The 20,416-nt window shown below is 38.1% G+C and overlaps 8 protein-coding genes across 8 annotated transcripts in view; 3 read left to right on the top strand and 5 right to left on the bottom strand.

Moving 5' to 3' along the window:
• LOC124313083 (dipeptidase 1-like) overlaps positions 1 to 20,416 on the top strand; it is a 1,013,891-nt gene that overhangs the window by 616,854 nt on the left and 376,621 nt on the right. The gene's annotated exons all lie outside the window — the stretch shown is intronic.
• LOC124313366 (vitelline membrane outer layer protein 1 homolog) overlaps positions 1 to 20,416 on the top strand; it is a 242,008-nt gene that overhangs the window by 122,523 nt on the left and 99,069 nt on the right. The window lies entirely within an intron of this gene.
• LOC124312966 lies at positions 1,773 to 5,846 on the bottom strand. The gene is made up of 2 exons (XM_046777583.1): positions 5,396 to 5,846; positions 1,773 to 3,226 (listed from the first exon to the last, which is right to left on the bottom strand). Exons 1-2 carry the CDS (start codon positions 5,777 to 5,779, stop codon positions 1,808 to 1,810), a joined length of 1,803 nt encoding a protein of 600 aa, XP_046633539.1. The 5' UTR covers positions 5,780 to 5,846; the 3' UTR covers positions 1,773 to 1,807.
• Positions 6,764 to 9,100, bottom strand: LOC124312990. The gene is made up of 4 exons (XM_046777627.1): positions 8,966 to 9,100; positions 8,658 to 8,753; positions 8,457 to 8,594; positions 6,764 to 8,258 (listed from the first exon to the last, which is right to left on the bottom strand). Exons 1-4 carry the CDS (start codon positions 9,045 to 9,047, stop codon positions 6,856 to 6,858), a joined length of 1,719 nt encoding a protein of 572 aa, XP_046633583.1. The 5' UTR covers positions 9,048 to 9,100; the 3' UTR covers positions 6,764 to 6,855.
• Positions 10,936 to 13,481, bottom strand: LOC124312919. The gene is made up of 3 exons (XM_046777487.1): positions 13,349 to 13,481; positions 13,192 to 13,275; positions 10,936 to 12,965 (listed from the first exon to the last, which is right to left on the bottom strand). The coding sequence occupies exons 1-3, from the start codon at positions 13,443 to 13,445 to the stop codon at positions 11,023 to 11,025; spliced, it is 2,124 nt and encodes a 707-aa protein (XP_046633443.1). The 5' UTR covers positions 13,446 to 13,481; the 3' UTR covers positions 10,936 to 11,022.
• Positions 14,154 to 16,574, top strand: LOC124313793. Its single transcript, XM_046778603.1, has 3 exons — positions 14,154 to 14,259; positions 14,366 to 14,458; positions 14,656 to 16,574. Exons 1-3 carry the CDS (start codon positions 14,154 to 14,156, stop codon positions 16,572 to 16,574), a joined length of 2,118 nt encoding a protein of 705 aa, XP_046634559.1.
• LOC124313212 lies at positions 17,210 to 18,403 on the bottom strand. The gene is made up of 3 exons (XM_046778016.1): positions 18,326 to 18,403; positions 17,750 to 18,250; positions 17,210 to 17,689 (listed from the first exon to the last, which is right to left on the bottom strand). Exons 1-3 carry the CDS (start codon positions 18,378 to 18,380, stop codon positions 17,232 to 17,234), a joined length of 1,014 nt encoding a protein of 337 aa, XP_046633972.1. The 5' UTR covers positions 18,381 to 18,403; the 3' UTR covers positions 17,210 to 17,231.
• On the bottom strand, positions 19,060 to 20,178 carry LOC124313316. The gene is made up of 2 exons (XM_046778179.1): positions 19,638 to 20,178; positions 19,060 to 19,557 (listed from the first exon to the last, which is right to left on the bottom strand). Exons 1-2 carry the CDS (start codon positions 19,996 to 19,998, stop codon positions 19,175 to 19,177), a joined length of 744 nt encoding a protein of 247 aa, XP_046634135.1. The 5' UTR covers positions 19,999 to 20,178; the 3' UTR covers positions 19,060 to 19,174.

Raw genomic sequence — 20,416 nt, 5'->3', positions numbered from 1 at the left:
AGTCATAACATTTTTTAAATTTTTTTATATCTTTTTCATTTCCTTATTGTGAAGCTAAAGCTATCCTTCTTGTAGGTCTGAACATCATCTTTGATTTACCTATCTTCTAACTGAAAGACGATCAACAGGCAACAGCACTAACAGTTAGGCCACAGTGTAAGTATTTAATGTAAGCCCTACTAGCACACATTGTCCATAGGACGTCCATTGGATATCCGACGGTCCATTTTCCGTTTGTCCGTTTAGCGTTAGCTACGGATATCCTATGGATGGTATATTTTGATCCAGATAACGGTTGGTCGCGGATGGTCATACTGGGATGTCCTATGGATGTCCATCTGGTACCAATCTCGGATGTGAAGTCAGCCGTACATTCGTGATGAGTATTGGACATCGTATGGATATCAGACTAAGGATCTGAAACGAACGATTAACTTCAAATCCCAGATTGGTACCGATGGACATCCATAGGACATCCCAGTATGGACCGTGTTTTCTTGATCCAAACATTCCATCCATAGGATATCCGTAGCTGACGCTAAACAGACGGACGGTTTTCGTTCACAGGATATCCATAGAACGTCCTGTGGACATTGTGTGCTAGTAGGGAAGGTTGAATATCCCCTTTGTTTCATATTAATAAGAACAAGTATAGCATGGAGGCATAGCACTGGCATGGCATTCAGGAGTCCCGGGTTCGATCCCCGATGAAGTTAGATCTTTTAATTTTTCCCAAATTTTTAACTGATACCAAAGACGTCCGTTTTTCGGACGTCCATGGATATCCAAAGTTGGACGTCCACAGGAGAGGACATTAGTATATCCTTTAAACATCCATAGGACGTCCAACTGGGACATCCAACTGGATCGGCTCTGACATCCATAGGATATCCTATGGATATCTCTGTGCTAGTAGGGAGAGAAGTTGTGCTCAGCACAATCATTAATAGTCCAGTTTGCAAAATATAAATTTTGCTACTTAACTTGAAATCTTTTCTTAATCCCTTCCATAGACTGTGTTCTACAACCAACACGATGACCAGCAGCACTTTGAGACTAGGCCTTTTTCGAAATCAAAAACAACTTTCTACACAGGTACCAACAATCATGTTGGTAATAACCTAAGTTGAAATCAGGAACAACGGCTCAATAATATTCCAAATCATCAAGGCGTTCATGTCAGTATTTGAGGTAAACCAGGAAGAAGATAAACCAGCCATCACATTAAAAATGTCCTTAATACTTATTAAGTTTTGTTTAAATCATAAACCAGATGGAGAATCAATGCTTCCACAACTACAGTAAAGAAAAAATGAAATAAAAGATGGCTAAATTTCATCGGTTGAATATTCAAACTCATCCCACATTCAAGTCATCGTGATTCTGATGATTTTGCCAATAAAAGTGAAGTGGGAGCAGGAACAGCGGCCCTATCTTTGAAAGTTGATCCGTTGATATTTTAATTCTGATATTTAGCTTGATCAATTTGATTGATCAACAGAAGCCGCCGAAGGGATTGGAACTTTTTCGCTCGTTTAGTGTCGCCGATTTGCCAATATTTTTTGGGTCGTTTGCATCGCATCGGACATCGGACTACAATATCACCGCGATTAACCGAAACTACGACGCAATTATGTTACTGGAGGGTACAACAGATACAGGGAACGTGTCCCAAAAAAAAAAGAAATGCCATGAGGGAAAAATCTAACAGGCGTCGGAAAACTGTAGATGGGTTTATTATATTTTCTAGTTTGATGTGGTACATGAAAAAAAAAAAAAAAAAAAAAAAACTAACAAGGAATCAGTTTTATTGGTTTACAGGATCACCTCTGTTGGTAATGCTAAATTCACGATCCACCGATTCCGCGCAGTCCATCATCCATTGATACTCGTCCATGATTTGATTGCGGCGCTCCAGCAGCTTATTTTTTAAAGTAACTTCTCCATCCTTGATGTACTGTATGATGCCATCGTAAGCAGTTTGGGCGCTTTCCTTCAGTAATCTCTGCTCTTCAAGAACCTTAGATAGCCCGACATTATTGACGTTGATGTTCATCATGTTATCCAGATTGGCAACACGATCCATTATAAAGTTTTGCGATACATTGACATACATTTCAGATACTCCGTGGATGAGGAACGCGGCTTGATTAGATTTTTCAACAGCTTCCAGTAAATTTCCAAACATTTCGTCGTCATCCAAATTTGACACATCTTTACTCATTACTCTGACCACCTCAACGAGAGCTTCGATTTCTTCGGTGGCTTTGCTTATAAAGCGCGACATTTTCTCATAAAATTCGATTAACTTCAGCCAGTCTCGCTGCAATAGTCCCAACACATCCAGTCCGTCATTTAGCGCTTCAATCGCTTCTTTGTGGCTGATTTTGGCTAGGTCCAGCTGTTTGATTCTTCCGATGATCTCCTCGTTTTTCTTCCGCTGTAATTTCATTTGCCTCTGATTGACATTCAAAATGTCGGTGGTGGTATTGATCATGCTCTGCAACATTTGAAGTTGATGCTTGAAAGAAAACTCCCACATATCCACCAAACTTTCGCCGCGGAAATTTGTTGAATTGACCACACTTTTCTCTTGTACTTTAGCAGAGACCCGAACGTGATGGATTATGCGGATCAAATCGTCCATCTCTTCAGCTCCCGGGCGCGTGCTATTCTTCTGCAATAATTCAAACTTGGCGCTTTGCAACATATTGACCAATCTTCCTCCTTTGTCCATCAGTTCCACGACAGAATCACATCGAACCATGGTAATAAAAATCTGTTGCAATTTACTTACATCTTCCAAACCATTAAAGGGTCGAGTTGCTCTCGAGTTCTGCCACGACTCGTACTTTAATCTGTACTGACCGACCGTAACCAGAACATCTGATAGATGTTGGGTGTTTTGATCTGCGCACCTGTCGTTCTTTACTTGCCGATCATAGAAGGTGTAATGCCAATTATTTTTACCGTAAAATACGTTTTTGTGGCGCTGGTGACGCCCTTCGCTTTGCGAGAGCCGATCCTTGTTCAGATTGATAACGAAATTTTCACTGCCGTAAATGGTCCGGATGAAAATATTTTTCTGGCGATCTCCGAAACTGTTCAGCATATTGCTCAGCATCTTATCTTTGTCTTCCAGCATTTTGATTTCGCTCTGTAAAATGTTTCGGGAAAATTGCGACAGGTTCGTTTCAGTCTGGACTTGTTGTAATTCGTCCGTTTTGTACCCGTATGAAAACGCCCCTTTGATTAATCACTGATAATTGAAGGATATTAGCTTGATTAATTATCCAATGATTATCGCCATCAAAATTGGGACATGATTATTACTGACTAAGCATAAATTTATCACTGAGAAATGAATGGTTTTTCATTGATTTTCAAATCATATATTCACTTACTTTTGACTGATTTAATGTGAAGTTTTCAATGCTTTTTTATTGATTAGTTTTTCAATGCTTTTTTATTGATTGATTTTTCAATGCTTGTATCCAATGACTTTTTTCATAAAATTCAAAAGCTAAATTTTACTATACTAGTTTTCTTTCTCTACCAGTTTTGAACTCCTGTTGTCGGTGTTCCTTACCCTTGTTCTCCTTTTTTATTTTACTTACTTACCTATTATCTTTTAGAATTAATTGTAGCACGGGTTGAAATTTTCCGTATCGGGACTTGAACCATTGCAACTTAGAGTGGTAGCCGGACTCTATAACCAACTACCTATGACGATGGACATTCGATAAATCTAGTCAGTTCAAGTATCTAAATCATACGTATCTATATCAGGCGTTGTTATAAACAATTTTTTTTTTTCGAAGAAAAAGAAAAACGTGTTGGTGGTGTGTTTGGTAGTTTTATAATCATTAAAAAATCTTTCACAAAATCATGAAATAACTTATAAGAAAAATGCTAGAAATAGGAAAGAGTCCAGTAACGAAATATTTGTCATTGCAAAATCAATTAGCGGATAGAAATTATAACCGAGCCCCAAAAAAATCATTTATTTATCACTAGAAACATCATTATATTGTCATTTAGGATATTATCGTTTAAAGAAGGTCTAAAAATTATGGTATCTACCTTCACATTTACGATGATTGCGCTGTTCGCCTAGGAGTCGCTTGCGCGTTAAACCAAGACTACCACCCGTCTTACCATCATCATATGAAGAAGATACCAACTGAACTCATACTCAGAGTTATTTTCATTGTTTCATATTTATAAGCCCCAATCTGGGATTGAACACGGTACCTTTCGATCCATAGGAGCGTGCGATAACCATTGGCCTATGGTTGCACATTCGATTCTATATTAACCATGTTGACAACGCCGTATGTTTGTTACATATGGAAATTCACCCTTAATATCATTGATTTCGATGCAACAAAATAATATAAGTCAAAGATTCTTCATAAGAAGAACGTGAAAAGCATTCCAAAGGCCTTTCAATGATAATTTATTGATATTTGAGAAATCATTTGTAATGGTATTTCATTCACTATGTTCACTATTTAGTAATAATCGGCAATAAAGTAAATGAACTATCAGGAAAATATTAATCGGGATAACTAATGATTTACATTGATAATCAGTGGAAATCAAATGATTCTGGAAATCCCTGCCGTGATATTTGTCAACTGTGCTAGGCTGCTAGCCACTGAAATATCATTAAAATTTATGTTGGGAAAACTTAGTGCTTTAAACTGAGCAGTAGGCCTATTCAATCGATCAATAGAAATCATTGGATAAAAAATCATTCTCAGTGATAATTCTCAGTGGTAATCCCTGAAATATCACTGAAATCTGAGGGAAGCTCAGTGATATGAACTGAGAAGTAATTATAAAAATCAATAGCAAGCTGTATAAAAATCATTATAAAATCAAAATTACCGTTTGGGACTCATTGAACAATCATTTATTAATCATTGGAATGATTTCTTAGTGATAAATAGATGCTGATTATTGATTTATAGGTGTCAATGAAGTATGGCAATAAAATGATAAGAAATTCAAAGGTTACTGAAAATTACTGAAAATGTAAATATCAGTAGAAAATCAGTAATTTTTCAAAAGAAAATATTCCATGGATTTTTACGTTATGTTTATTGATTAGTTCAATGACTAAGTTAAGTTAAATCACTGCAAAATACTTCATTTTCTGGATCTAATGATAAACCAATGAGTTTTTTGGACTCTGTTCTAATTTTTGAAATATCTTTGATTTTCCAAAGATTTGTTACTGACTTTGTAAATTGATTTATCATGGAAAATCATCGCCAGTGATATTTGCGTGACATTCTTACTGACATTCTATGACATTTCAGACTGTCTATTGATTTGTTTATGATTTTCGTTGATCTGCAGTGATTTTCATTGACTCATTTCCATACGGGTAGTTTTTAGTTTCAGAGATTGCATTAACGGTTTCTCGAATAAGTTCGATTACTCTGCCGAATTCAATCGCCACTTCTAGCGATAACTGTTTGCTCTGGTCCGCCGTCTCCTGTATTTGCCGCAACGACAATGGTAATAAGTTGAGCATGTAGAATTCATCTCGAGTCATCAGGTATCTGGTGGCATCCTTGATGTGAGTCGGAGTATTTGAGCTGTACATTCGGATCTTGTCCATATTGGTGTGAGCTTTGAGGAAGGCCAAATAGCCTTGGTGACTAATTTGAAGTAAAGTCGTTCTGAAACTCGTCGGGTACTTGATGTGCTTGAAGCCGCCAGTGGGTACGTTGATATTGATGGGGAAATCCAGTCTCTGGGTGGACATGATGATCAGGTGTCCCAATGTACTGATGGCCACCGGTGCCGGAGCCAGAAGTTCCCCCCAATTGTGGTAACTCTCCATTAATCTTCTCATATCAGTATTTAGGGAAGTTTCATCAAAGGAGAATTTTTCTGCATTTTTAAATTTCTCTTCACATGTTACTGCAAACAAAATAATAAAAAAGAAATCAAGAGTTTGAATTTATTATTCTTTTTTTAGGAATTTAGGTTTCGTCACTCACGTTCATTAGATGGAGGTGACGGAGTAGTGGTGGAATTCGCTAACAATAGCGCCTTGGCTAGATCTCGCTCCCGTTTCAAATCCACTAGGTAAACACAAATGTTTTTAAATTTTTGAAACCAAGTTTATAGGCTTGCGGATAAAATCAATAACAAGTAAAATAATTTTAACCGTGATACTCTTGATTAACATGCTAAACATTTTCTTACATAGTGACGGCGATGCGATTGAGGAGCTAATAACTATTGAGGCCAAAACAAGGACAAAAACGTTGCGCCGACATGCTGCAGCCATGTTAACTGATGTCACGCTCGTTTGCCATGAAATTTTATAAGTTTATAGCCTCTACGAAAATTGTATAAAGAAAGAACGACCAGATTAAATTGCTGATTCTTGTGTTATTCCAAATAAGTAAAGGCTACAAAGTTCGTCCCTGCTGTGATAACCTTTGAACCATTCATCTCTTCATCCAAAGTTGGTCAAAATACCCATCAGATGTGACACTGGGACGCGTCACTGATAAACATGGAAAAACCCATACTGCCGTCCAATCGTCTCACTCGTCACTTCGCCTTCGGTTGCATTTGGCAAGTATATAGACTAAATAACGGAGAATTCAAACTAGCCAACAGTAAAATAATATTAGGCTTATGTATTTTTTAAGGAACGTTAAACTGTTTGAGAATTACGCTGTACTTGGTGGTGAGTTAACTCATTTTTACACAGACCCATATTTACACATACTTCTTCGTATCTACAGAAATTGTATTGTGTTTCCAAATCATGTTACAGCAAAGCAGACTAATATATTTTGTGCATTTGCCGACAAGGTAGCTACTCTATCTGATTATAATCTTGATTTTTTGCGTGATTTGAGAGTCAGCTTCGTGTAGCTGTGAATTACTTTGAATGAAACTTTGTAATCCTCGAGAAGCCAGTTCACATTTTCTTAGAAGACGGCGTTCAAGTTCCTGTGGATGGCCTCTCTTGGTCATCATTTGTTCCGCTTCTGCGACCATCTCCACGATGTGTCGCGCGTAACCCTCCAGGTAAGACTGGACGATTGTCTTGAGCAACGACAGATTTTCCTGGGTGTCTTTCAACTGCTCTGCAAGTTTATCTGCAAGAGTGTTGTTCCAGCGGCTGGGGTTTTCAATAGTTTCAACGACTGTAGCGTGGCTCTTGGCGGAACCTTCTTGAATGTCTTTACAGATACCAGCAAAGGTGGTCCAACTCCTTTCCAGCATCGTGAAATTTCCCACCAATCCCGTAAATAATGTTGTACTTTTTTCCAGCAACTGGATGTCGTCAGCAATTTGGCCCTTATCAGCAAATAGTTTTTTCATTGTGATTAAGAGTTTATTGTCTTTCTCTCTTCGATCTCGCGCTAATTTCTCTTTTTCAGCGAGTCGTTTCATTGCTGATTCGAACAACTTTTGAGGTTCTTCTTTGGCTTTATCTGCTTCGCGAATTTTGGAAGATTGCGGCCGATAAGGGCAAATATATAAGTCTAGTCCTTCCTCCTGGTTGAATGTCCAATAGCACCGAGATTCGTCGTTTGCTTTTGATCTTAAATTTTTCAAGTCTTCAATGGCAATTTCTACGTCCATTTTGTGCAAACGTACTTCTCGTTTCAATTGTTCAATTTCTTTTTCGATAACAAAGGTTTCATTCTCGATTATACTTTTATCTGTTTGTGCCGACTGTAATTTAGCCAATACGGCCTCCCTCTGCTGTACTTTTTCTGTCTTGGATGAATCGACAGTTTCGATTATCTCGTCCGCTAGTCGCACTAATCCTGAAAGTTGGCTGACCACCTGATTAGAGAGATTAATAGTCTGATCGCTGGTATCTTTTAAGCTCTTCAAAGGTAAAACCAAAAAATTGGCGTTTCGACTGGAATTTTTGAATTTTTTTAAGTAATTGAAAGCCTCTTCAAGTTTTTCAGGTGCATTCAGAAGAGAAGTGACGATCGTCTCTGAATTCGTGCTGGCTTGCGAGAGAGCATTGTTCAGCTTTTGACTGATCTGCTGCATCGTAGTGCGAAAACTTTTGTTGTACTGGATAGAAACTGATTGACTTCTTTGGGAACTGCCACGAAAAGCCGTATCAATTTGCGACATCGATAAAGCCATCAGTTGCGCAAGCAGATGTACACTTTTCGGTGTAGGGACAAGCAAGTCTTCCGTGTGCCAGGCTACGTGTTCTCGTGCTTCGAGAGGGGCTTCCGAACCAGCTGTTCCTATAGGAAATAAGTCCACAAGGTAACTTTAACTTCAATTTACATATTATAAATGGAACACTATAGGCTATGATGGCCTTAATATTATTGATTATTTTCTTTCTAATCTTTTCAATGCGAAATATTTTTTATTTTTATATATATTTTTTTTTTTTATATAATATATTTTATTTAGGATAATTAAATGTAGTAAGTTACCTGTATTAGATATTGGGCTCGAAGTCGATAAAGTCGTATTGTTTACTGTAGAGTTTGTGCTATCATCGCTAGTATTTGCCAAAATCGGAAGAGCAGTGATTGATGAAGTTTCTGTAACTATATCAGCTGTGGAATTTGCTAATAATTCCATCACATTTTAGTTTTACTACCTATAATAAATGTATTGAATGCTGTGCTTACCATTTGCCACAGGATAAGATGGTGGGGATGCTGTTTGGTTTGTTTCAGGTATTTTCAACTCGTTTCGTTCTTTATTTTTTGAAGACAACGAAGTCCCTGACATATTTATAATAAAAAAAAAAAAAAAAACAATTAGAATCACAGTGAATTTTTGAAATTCGTCCGAATACGTCATTGGAAGTATTCAGAAGAGTTCATTATTATTATTAATATTCGTTTTGCTTGGGTATCGAAATTACATTTAAAAATTATTATTTAGTTTAATTTGCTTTTTCTGCCTTAAGTCGATGAATTTTAAAAAGATATACCCAAAGATGAGCTGATGACAAATGCTATAATAAAGAGTAGAATGACGACATGCTGAAATCCTCGTTGGTTAAGAGAAGCCATAGTGGACTCAGATGAGCGATATAGCTCACTATCAAATATCGATGGTTGGTGCGTCTTTTAAAGGACTAGAACGCCATTGCCCGCCCTTTTTAGCTCCGAGCTGGGAAAATTTAAAGATCTTGTCACGTCACTTACTATATGTAAACGAAGTTCTAAACATGTTGCAGGTTTCTGATTTCTGAAGTCCACTGATCGAGGTCATGATCTTATGATTTTCTTTTAGCGAATCACGTAGTTTTTTGTCGGGGGCTTTAATGTCAATAATAACAAATGATAAAACCGAATAAAATGCCAACAACTTTCAATTTGAAACCTAAACCCTTAAAAAAAAATGAAAATGATTATTTCCTTAGTCCTGAGACTGAGACTGAAACTGATCTTATTTTGACTGCCTTTACAAGCCGTGAAACTTAATCTATATAGCTGGGTCCGGTTGGGTTTTTTCCAGTTAATGTTTCGCCTGTAAAATTAGCAAGCTTCGCAAGCAAAATTTAATGAAATTTTGTATTTTAATATTTAATCGCATTTTATTTCTATCGATTCTTAAGCAAAAAAGCAAGAAGATTATGTTTCGTCTGCTTGTTGTTCTTCAAACACTGCTTTTTGTTTTCAGTTTCGAAAAAGAAAAGACATAAGAGTCGAAATATAAAGTTATAAAGAAAACTATACGATCACTTTTTTGGAAACGTACGTAACTATAAGAAAAATAGGACAACAAAAATAAATAGAAATAATTACAAATATGTGATGGTCGTGAGCATGGTCGTGAGTAGCGGCTCTCCATGCTCGTCTCCACTTAATGCAGTTTGGCACGTGAATAACACAAAGAAATAGAAAGATTAAACCTGTTCAAAATTTTTAAAATCTTAATTCCTGACTATAGCATTTATTGTGTAATCCCCCTGTCAATGCATGTCTGGTTGCGCTATGTAACCTATCTTAAACATGGTTTAAACAAATCCCAACATCTAAACTATGTATCTCCTTTGTGCAGATTTGAGGCCTGAGCCAGCCATCATAATAAGATATGCCAGTTTTGCTTGTGCTGGAAATCATCATCACTGTAACAAGTTTTGCTTGTGCTGGTGTTGTAACATCGCCAAAAATTTCAGTTCATTGCTTGGGTATAATGTTTTTCATTACATTCCTGTAATATGCTTGGTATTTTAATGATGCATGACTTGCATAAACCCTGTGTATTACATGGAAACCAAATTCTCCTGTTTATTGAAAACTAGGGTTTACCCACATTTTCAACTTTTCCTTACTTGTTGTAGGTATCTGTTAATGTTTTTCTTTAACGCATTTTTTATTTTTTTATTTAGATAAACAGCATCCCGTTTGAATTTGGAAAAACTACCGATGTTGTTTGAGTATCTCTTCTTTCCCTTTCTTTAAATCCTCTTTCCTCGTGTACAGTGTACACCCATGCGAGTGTGGGGGTATTCACGAGTCTGAGGCCCTTTCTGAGGCCCTTTTTCCTATCCCGCCTGGTGGATTCAACTTTTCAGCGGATGGAGCACTTGCCTGGCCGTATTTCCCAGGGTTAAAGGAAAGAATTTTAAATGTATCTCTTTTCTTCCTTTTTTATTATTTGCTATTTGTTGACGTTGGTTATAAATCGTGACGCAGAGGGATTATTCCTAAGCTAGACAGATTGGTACTGTTTTCTCTGTCATTTTTGTTTAATCAGTTAAGGGGGAGGGGGTTATTAAATAACTCATTTGTAGAACGCCTGCAGATCAGGTCCGGTTGTGTACCTCACATTTTTGTCTGTGGGTAAACAATCAAATTCAAAAATATTTTAACTTTAATCACTTTAAAAGAAAAATGCAACTCTTGAGACATTTTAATGACGCCGTTACCTCCTCGTTTGAAAGCGTTTTGGTTATAGTGATAATATTGTATTTGTATGGTTCTCTAAAAAATTTGATATTTCTACACTTTTGGTTATACAGACAAACAAATATTACTACTATTCATTTTTAAACTCCCTATCATCGGGACTGATGCAGTCAATCATCCATTGGTACTCGTTCATGATTTCGTTGTGTCGACCAACAAGCTTCTCTCGGAGTGAAGTTTCGTCCGCTTTTATGTATTGAATAATTCCCTGGGAGGCCTCCTCACCACTTACTATCAGCTTCTGTTGTTCTTTCATAATTTCTTCCACTCCAACTTTACTAGCGTCGATGTTCATCATGCTATCTAAACTAGCAATTCTATCCATGATATACTTATCTGATACGTTGACGTACATGTCGGACACTCCGTAGACAAGGAATGAAGCTTCGTTTGCCTTTTGGACCTTGTCCAAGAGATTTCCGAATATTTCGTCATCTTCCAAAGTGTTTGTGTCTTTTGCAATAACTCTTACAATCTCGATAAGAGCTATGCTTTGCTCCGTAGCTTTGGTTATAAAAATGGACATTTTGGAGTAGAAATCAATCAATTTTGTCCAAACGGTTTTCAAATTACCCAACTCTTCCATTCCTTCTTGCAGGGCTTGTATCGCTTCCTTGTAACTAATTTTGGTGATGTCTAGTGACTTGAGTTTATCCAGAACTTGCTGGGTCTTTTGACGCCTGATTTCCATTTGTTTATGGTTGACCTTCATAATATCTGCAGTGACATTAATCATGCTTTGTAGCATATCAAATTGTTGATGGTAGACTTTGCTCCAGCCTTCCATTAAAGTGATTCGGCTAAACCCATCTGTTGTCGATTTGTCTTCCTTCTTGGTTTTGGGAGTCGATCCAGATCGTAAGTTTTTAATTGTCAGGATAAGACCGTCCATCTCTTCTGCTCCCGGGCGTGCGCTGGTCTTCTGTAACATTTCAAACTTGACGTTTTGTAATCTTTTCATTAAAGCACTAAGATTAGTCACGATAACGTTAACAGTGCTGCATTGGATCAGACTGTTCAAGCTCATTTCTAGTTTGCCTACGTCTTCTGCACCACTGAAAGGAAAAATTGTGTCCGAATTTTGCCATGACTCGTATTTTAATCTATACTGACCCATGACAATAATTAGGTCCAATAGTTGCTGATTATTCTGTTCTATACATTTGTCGGTTTCCACGCGTTCATCGGTGTAACTGTAAAGCCAATTATTTTTACTGAAAAATATTTCACGGTGCTTTAGATGTCGTCCTTCGGTTTGCGACAGCCATTCCTTGCTCAGGTTGATGACAAAATTTTCATTGCCGTAAATAGTCCTGACGAAAATGTTTTTCTGGCGATACCCAAAACTGTTCAGCATCCCGCTCAACATTTGATTCTTTTCTTCTAAAAGTTTTGATTCATTTTCGGAAAAGTTGCGTGATATTTCAGAGAGTTGGATGTCGAGCTCAACTCCTTTCAACTTGACCTCCTTATCGCTCTTGGTGTCTGACACGGCTAGAATGGTCTCTTGAATCAACTCCACAACGAGTTTAAATTCCTTTACCACTTCTTGGGAAAGCTCTTTACTCTGGTCAGCCGCTTCTTTAATGCGTCCCAGCGATATAGGCAGTAAGTTGACGATGTAAAGCTCTTGTTTGGACATGAGGTAGCGGGTGGCGTCCTTGATGTGGCTGGGCACGTTTGAATTGTACATTCGGATCTTGTCCATGTTGGTGTGAGCTTTGAGGAAGGCCAGGTAACCACTATGGCTGATTTGAAGTAAAGTGGTTCGGAAACTCTTGGGGTACTTGATGTGCTTGAAACCGCCGGTTGGTAAATTGACATCGATGGGAAAATCCATTCTCTGAGTGGACATGATGATGAGCTTCCCCAACACGCTTATAGCTACTGGAGCCGGAGCCAACAGAGCCCCCCAATCGTAATAAGTGTTCATCAGTTTCCTGATGTCGCCGTGCAATGCTGTCTCGTTGAAAGTGAATTTTTCTGCGTTTTTAAACTTTTCCTCGCATGTTACTGAAAGAGGAAATACAAATTATTATTTGATTTGCCTCATTTTGACAGCGAAACAAAATTTAAAATTGAACCACGATCAATATTATACCATCACTACATTTGATTATCTTATCAGATTATGCACACAAAACTACCACATAACCATGGATAAAAAAAGATACAAATGTAAAGTAATAATTTCTCGAAATTAAACCTGCATTATAGTTATTATTAATTAATGACTCACATTCATTAGAAGAAGGAGCTGGTGTAGTGGTAGTAGTTGAAAACAGCCTGTTCTTTGCTTTCTCTCGTTGTTTCTTCAAATTTTCTTTAAAAAAAACAATTGCAAATTAAGAATGGGAGGTTACATTCAGCTGGTCAGATTGCTTATAAGTTCTTACGTAGCGATGGTGCAGGGGATGCCAAAGCGAGGCTGATAACGGCCGCTAAAAGTAGAAGGAATTGGGCCCCACCGTTGCGACGATTTGGTGCAACCATTTTGACGGCTCATAAAACTCGTAAAACTCAAGGAAGTGTATACGTATTTAAAGCAACTCAAGTCCATCATACAGCTACTGACACGCCTACTTCTAACATATAACTGGAGGAAATTGAAATTGTGGAGCATCCATCCAATAGATGTGTAAAATGAAACCCACAAAAAAATAAACAAGGTTGACTTTTGCACTTTTGACACTACACAAGAATCGCTGATTTAGTTAGTCATGTAACTGGGACTTAAAATAAAAAAAAAGTATAAAGTTTATCGACATGGATTATGTTGACGTTTTGCGACAAATTTAATGTCGTGTCAGAAAGAGCACTCGGAAAACCCCAAAAAATGTTTACTGGTTTATCTCCAGAAGCAAGGATCGATTTTCTGTGTTTTTGTTTAGTTAGATGTGAAGAAATCTTTGCTGGTCATTTCTTTACAGTGATTTTTTTTTTAATTATTTGTTTAGTTTAGAAAACATTTTTAATCATTGCATTTCATTATGTATGAAAATTCTTTTAAATTTTATTATACGTATTTTATTTTGTCCGTTTGTCAGCAGCGGTTTGTCTTGGTTTTATTCTACGCACACTGCGTTACAAAGTCTCTCTCAACGTCTCAAGCTTGTGCAAGCTTGGTATTGCTCTGACGAGTGGGTCAGATAATACTGGACACAAAAAGAAATTTTCTTTCCCATATTAACACACTGTTTAATGGCTGCGCAATATCCTAATACGGTCAGACCGGGAAATTATGTCCAGTTGCTTGTTTGTTTAACTTTTTTTGGTTGGACAACAGCTGTGCCATCATTTGGGCTATGTAAGATTTGTTAAACTCGGGTTGTTCTAAAATGTCTAAAATTCTGTTCTTTCAAAAATTCTATAACTTCACTAAATTTTTTTTGTATGCTGTAATTATTTTTCAGATGAACTAAAAAGACTCCGCGATGGGCAGACACCGGCTTGGAATCTAACTGCGGATTTAGAAAATAGCCCAGTGATGACACCGTCAATAAACCGTAAGTGTTTATCAATTCAAAAATATAGACAAGTAGCTAGGCTATAACTATAAGCTTGTTGGTTATTTCGGTTTTATGTATATACGTTTATCGAAGTTACCTTAAAAATGCCCTAGAACAAGTAGACAACACTTTTGTGACACAAGTGTGATACGGAGAAGTCTAAAATTGAATTACTTTTTTGCCTGTTATTAAAGTATCGTGTGAAGAACGATACCATTCTTCAGAGAAATTCGCTTTTGACGAGACCAATCTTTACGACGAAATAAGAACACTAATGAAAACGTACTACAATTGGGGTGAACTTCTAGCTCCCGCTCCCATTGCCATCAGTGTTCTAGGCCAACTCATCCTCATGTCTAACAAGAGATTGGATTTTCCCATCGATGAAAATTTACCAACCGGCGGTTTCAAGTTTATCAAGTACCCCAAGAGTTTCCGAACCACTTTGCTTCAAATCAGCCATGGTGGTTACCTGGCCTTCCTCAAAGCTCACACCAACATGGACAAGATCCGAATGTACAATTCAAACGTGCCCAGCCACATCAAGGACGCCACCCGCTACCTGATGTCCAAACAAGAGCTTTACATCGTCAACTTACTGCCCATATCGCTGGGACGCATTAAAGAAGCGGCCGACCAGAGTAAAGAGCTTTCGCAAGAAGTGGTTGCCGAATTCACCACGGTAATGAATCTGATTGAGGAGACTATCAATGCAGTGGCCGATACCAAAGATAAAAAGAAGATTAAGTTGAAGAGGGTTGAAACGGATCTGAAGATGACCGAGATAGTCAAACAATATTCAGATGACGAAGCGGATTTGCTGAAACAGAAAGAAAAACAATTGGCCAAAATGTTGGGCAACTTTGAGAGACGTCAGCAAGACATTTACGTCGAAACGTCTAACGGGGACGAATGTCTTAATCTCAACCTGAGCAGGGAGCGAGAAAAAGGAGGTCACGAAAAACACCCGGACATCTTTTTTCGTGCCGGCAACTGGAAGTACACTTTTCAAGAGAACAGCATCAACAGAGATCCTTGTTATGAAGAGAACAGTCAACAGCTGCTTGACCTGCTCATTAAAATGGCACAATTTAGAGATGTGTACGAAACTTGGCAAGGATCTTCTGACTACCAGCAATTCAATTTTACCGGAAATGTTGAGTCGCTAAACAACACATACAACAGCTTCCAGCCTTGTACGAGTGTAAAAGTCATTCTCGCCAAATTAGCGGAATTAATCAAGAAATTGAAAAACACCAAGTTTGACGCCAAGCGGAAACTGGAAATGATGTGTCCGGGGACAGAAGAAATGGACGATTTGGCTTTTCTCGTGAACCACCTGCGTGCGGAAAAAATCAAAGAAGTTGCCGTGGAAAAATCGACCATGATGGAAAACGTTAAGTTGGCTGACACTTGGACCAAGGTGTACGAGAACCAATTTGAAATGCTGGAGGAAATGATTCAAACAACCAAACGTATGCTGAGCCTCAACGCGCAGAGGACGGACATTCGACGACAAAAGACGATGCAAATATTAAGCTCTATTAAGAGTCTGAATTTAAACAGAGTCACATATCAAGAGGCTATCCAAGCTCTGAAAGAAGCCCTAATCGAGCTGGGACAGTTGAAAGAAGATTGGAGTAAACTGATTCGATTCTTTTCTAATATCGCCAAATTCATCGACGACGCCGCCAAAGAGAGTTTCGCGTTTATCGATGCCGTCCATTCGTTAAGTGAGGATATTTCCGGCTTGGATGTTACCGTCTTAGTTGAGGAACTGCTGGGTCACATTGGAAAAGCCAACGAAGCGGCCTTTCTCGTCCACGAGATCGCCAACATGTACGTGACCGTTTCGGAAAAATACATCTTAGATAGCATTTCTACGTTGGACACCATGATCAGCATTGACGTCAACAAGGTTGGACTAGTTGGAATCAAGAGGCAGCAAAACAAACTGTCGGAAGACGGTCGAATAGCTTATGAAGGGATCCTGCAAATGATTAAGGACGACGAGGATTCGATTGAAAAGAAAATACTAAAGCGGCATGATGAAATCACGAGAGAATTCGAATGGATAACCAACTGCAAATCTCCCGAAGACAACGAACTTTAAGAAAGCGTTTTTCGTTATTGATTTTAATTCAGGACATAAATTGTATGAATACCGCTTACAATACAAGACATTTTTAAATGATAAGACTGAGCGTATTTTGTTCATCAATTAATAGTAAGTGAAATCGGCACAATTTTAGTACAGATTTTCCATGTGTTGGAAATGCTGCTGACGCCCGCCAACGGAAAAACCCAAAGTGTAAAAGATCCGTTGTGCTATCAACAAATAGAGATATGGAATGGCGCATTGCCTGAAAGAAAGGTTAAAAGTCTTGTATTTAACTATTTGTATACTGATAACTACTTTTGCCATTTTTTCTTCTTCTCGAAACTGCTGATCGTACTATATAGATTACACCCGGGGCAAATAAATACGCAGCAAGTGAAACTGTCAAACTTTCAGACCAACCCAAAATTTCGAAATACCCTTGCTCATATTTCGATGTGTTCAATTCACAGAAATGATATGATCGGATGGAATCGTTCATGTTAGGTTATCAGGAAGTCAGGAACTCAACGAACAAGTCCAAATTTCATAGTAGCTATGAAAAGCGAACTCTTTTTTTATCTGCAACAACGCCATTTCATTTGCGTCGTTAACATGAAATTTAAATAGTCAACAACAAATAAACACATTTTTAAAAGCGTCACATCAATCTCAATTCATGTATTTCCGTATTTTTTCAACGATATTCTTTTCGGCCAAGAGAGACGTGGTCTCATCGTTAGATTCCAAGAACAAGACAAGTTGGTCGATTGATTTCAGAAGCGGCTCAAAGAGGACCAATAATTTTTGCTGGGAATAAATCACTTCCACCTTTCCCTGACAAACAGTTAGATAGGTGGTAATGTTTCGAATTTTATCACCAAATCCTCTCATGGCCGGGTCTTGGCTTTTCAATTTATCGAGGACAAATCGAACCGAGGTGAGACTGGCTTCCGTCGTCACGATTGACTGCTCCGTGACCCGTTGGCGGAGAGAAATATCACGTAAATTGCTTTCGAATTTGACTAACGTTTGACGACGCTCGTTGGCGTTACTTTGATGAGCATCACGGTCTCTTTCAGCTTTTTGTCGTTCTCTTTCGTTGATGGCGAGACCAGGAGATGCCAACCCTGTGTAACAAACATAATCCATTACTACTATTGCATGTTTGCAAATCTAGAAATTATTACCAAATGTAAAAATGGTTGCAAATATCCATCCAACTCTCTTTTTCTTCCGTCTAGAGGCTTCGTCTCGGGCCCGTTGGGCTCTCTCTTCAGATTGTCTGAGCTTCGTTTCAATATCCGAAACTTGTTCACGGAGGACTTTCATTTGCTTCTTTCTCTCGGATAACTCGATTTTCAAACTTTCCAATGCAGCTTTCTCCTTAACGATTCGTTTCTCTTTGTCGGCAATATCCTCCGCCAGAGCTAAGACTTTTGCCTCGTATCGTTTCAAATGTTTTTGTGTCAAAAGCTCCGAGTCACTCATAGAGTCGAACGTCCATCGAATCGCTCTCTGTATCGGTGCGTAGACGATTGGCTTTTCCGTGGTGTGGCCATCATTGTCATCGTAATTCATTACCATATCGAACAAATTTTCGAGATGCGACAGTCCTTCAGTAAACGGCTGTTGGATATCGATGACCATCTTTTGTAAAGGATTGGCACACGGAAGAGCCTGTATTGTCCCTGTTACAAAAAAGTGCCATGAAAATGGTATGAAGACGCCGACCATCAATTAGCAAAAGTATTAAAGTAATTTACCTATTAAGGAATAAAGGGTTATTAACCCTATTACCCTGAAAATATTTGAAGACATTGTGAGCTTGCGAAGCACGTTTCTCTTGACTTTTCCTTTTTTGAAGCACTGATTTTTAATAGCTCAAGTAGGGCAATCCTGTTTTTTATAGATATTTTGGTTTCTGTTGTAATGGAAAAACCCAGAGGTTATCAGTATGCCCGGCAACGACGAACTGGCCGACATCCATCTTTCTTCTAGTTTCGTCTGCTAAAATGGATAACACAGTCATTTCGTTCAGGTTCAGTGACAGTCCGTTAAATTTTCCCAGCCATCCTTTTCTATACAGTGTATCATGTTTCTCGACTGCAGAGCAAAGTTTTTGATAACGATGAGGTTAAACATATCAGATTTTATAGTATTTTCATCATTTTGCTGCGTAGTTTTTACAACGACTACTCTGCTCTCTATGATAACATTTTACAAAAATTAACGACCACTCCGATGTGTGCAATTAAAACAAACCGTGTAGGAAGGTGAAATGATAAATCTAGTTTTAAAAAAGCTGTTGTATGAAGGCAAACTATAATTTCTGCCTAATGGACCATTTTTCGTTAAAGCAGTTTAAGGTTAGTGGGTATTTCAAATAAAATTCAGCTTTGTATTCATTCAGAATTTCCATCTTCCATATACTGTTGCAGCTATTTGAAAGTTTATTGTCAAGTCCACTTTTCAGTTAAATTCACACATTTTCATTTAGTTTAAATTGTATTCAACTTTTGTGCAGAAATTAGTCGGTTGTCATCACTAGCCTATGTATTTGTTAAAAGCGTAACTTTACTGCTGAGTTAAAAACTGGTTGATTTTTAAAGTATTTAAAAGTATTTATCTCTAATTTTATCCACGATTTGTTTGTTCGCCAGTGACGTCATGAGGTCTTCACGACTTTGGAGAAATTTGATCAAATCATCAATGGATAGAAGCAAGAGTTCAAACTCATACCGCCACTGCTGTGTGTTGGACATAACGTTAACTTTTCCATGAAGCACAGTCAAAAACGTAGTGATGGATCTGATTTTGGAGCCCAAGCTCCCAATTAACGAACTTGCATCTCTCAGCCTGTTGAGTTCCGAACGAGAAGAAATCAGATTTGATTTCAAGCTTGATATGGATGCCGCCATTGAATTGTGACGATCAACAATCTCTTTCACGGTTGCTTTTATTGCTAGAATTTTAGCTAGAATCTCTTTGTTAATGCCTGTAAGGGCCAATATAGATTATTTCAAGTTCCAATCGAATTAAATGTATACAAGTCTTATATTCGTAAACTGATTTTACCTTTCCTGAATGAAAAAATGTTTTTCACGACTAGTTTGGCGGATTCGACTTGCTTTTTGCCTTCTTCTCGTTTCAACTGGGTAAGCTCATTCTCTTGCTGATTTATGTTTATTTCAAGGACAGAGATATTGTGAGTTAGAGAAAGAAACTTCTCATCATAGAGTCTCTGATGCTTGGCTGTGATCTTCTCGGTTTCAGAAAAAGAATCGTGGGTCTGGCGAATAGCTAACTGTATCTCCTCTTTATTACTAGGGGCTTCCATTTCAAATTCTGTTCCAGTCAGAGTTAGATGGAACAAGTCAAACAAATTTTCGAGATGCTGCAATCCTTCACCGAAAGATGGGCGAATCTCTAGAACCATTTCTTGCAATGGGTTTGGAGGAGCTACTGCAACACACTCTAATAAACCTGAAGAAAGAAAAACAAAGGCAATTCCAATTCACGTAAGTTTAAAAAAATATAAATGTGCGTATTCGCGTGGGTGAATAATCGCTGATTGAATTTGAATGAATAGCAAAATTTGTGTGTGTAAAGGAAACACTTGCCTACTAACACGACCACGACCGATTTTTGCCGCAAGACTCTGCATTTTAGATGTGACTGTTCTAGGCGCTATCGCGGACATGTGTTTAATGCGGTTCCACAGGGCCGGCCAATTTCCTCCCGTCTTTAAGATGTGCTGGTAGAGACAAAATACCGTGCGTTGTGCTGTGCATGGAAAAGGAAAAACCCAGTCTGATAAATGAACGACGTCTATTGGCCATCAACTACAACAAACA

This window comes from Daphnia pulicaria, chromosome 9 (assembly GCF_021234035.1).
Source record: "Daphnia pulicaria isolate SC F1-1A chromosome 9, SC_F0-13Bv2, whole genome shotgun sequence".
In the NCBI taxonomy this organism is placed as follows: Eukaryota; Metazoa; Arthropoda; class Branchiopoda; order Diplostraca; family Daphniidae; genus Daphnia; species Daphnia pulicaria.
The sequence above is the reverse complement of the archived record's forward strand: the minus strand, read 5'-3'. Positions and strand labels throughout refer to the sequence as shown.

Bases quoted from the DNA above. Each gene is read 5' to 3' on its own strand.
- LOC124312966 (XM_046777583.1), bottom strand. From the start codon at position 5,779: ATGTCCACCCAGAGACTGGATTTCCCCATCAATATCAACGTACCCACT. The intron at 3,227-5,395 runs CCGTATGGAAAT...TCATACGGGTAC, and splicing joins TCTCTGAAACTAAAAACTAC to AAAACGGACGAATTACAACA.
- LOC124312990 (XM_046777627.1), bottom strand. From the start codon at position 9,047: ATGGCTTCTCTTAACCAACGAGGATTTCAGCATGTCGTCATTCTACTC. The intron at 8,754-8,965 runs GTATATCTTTTT...TAAATATGTCAG, and splicing joins TGTCATCAGCTCATCTTTGG to GGACTTCGTTGTCTTCAAAA. The intron at 8,259-8,456 runs GTAACTTACTAC...TATTTCCTATAG, and splicing joins GAGCCCAATATCTAATACAG to GAACAGCTGGTTCGGAAGCC.
- LOC124312919 (XM_046777487.1), bottom strand. From the start codon at position 13,445: ATGGTTGCACCAAATCGTCGCAACGGTGGGGCCCAATTCCTTCTACTT. The intron at 13,276-13,348 runs GTAAGAACTTAT...TTTTTTTTAAAG, and splicing joins ATCCCCTGCACCATCGCTAC to AAAATTTGAAGAAACAACGA. The intron at 12,966-13,191 runs GTGAGTCATTAA...TTCCTCTTTCAG, and splicing joins AGCTCCTTCTTCTAATGAAT to TAACATGCGAGGAAAAGTTT.
- LOC124313793 (XM_046778603.1), top strand. From the start codon at position 14,154: ATGGCTGCGCAATATCCTAATACGGTCAGACCGGGAAATTATGTCCAG. The intron at 14,260-14,365 runs GTAAGATTTGTT...ATTATTTTTCAG, and splicing joins TGTGCCATCATTTGGGCTAT to ATGAACTAAAAAGACTCCGC. The intron at 14,459-14,655 runs GTAAGTGTTTAT...CTGTTATTAAAG, and splicing joins GATGACACCGTCAATAAACC to TATCGTGTGAAGAACGATAC.
- LOC124313212 (XM_046778016.1), bottom strand. From the start codon at position 18,380: ATGTCTTCAAATATTTTCAGGGTAATAGGGTTAATAACCCTTTATTCC. The intron at 18,251-18,325 runs GTAAATTACTTT...TTTTTGTAACAG, and splicing joins AACCCTTTATTCCTTAATAG to GGACAATACAGGCTCTTCCG. The intron at 17,690-17,749 runs GTAATAATTTCT...TTTGTTACACAG, and splicing joins TGCAACCATTTTTACATTTG to GGTTGGCATCTCCTGGTCTC.
- LOC124313316 (XM_046778179.1), bottom strand. From the start codon at position 19,998: ATGGTTCTAGAGATTCGCCCATCTTTCGGTGAAGGATTGCAGCATCTC. The intron at 19,558-19,637 runs GTAAAATCAGTT...TGGCCCTTACAG, and splicing joins CATTTTTTCATTCAGGAAAG to GCATTAACAAAGAGATTCTA.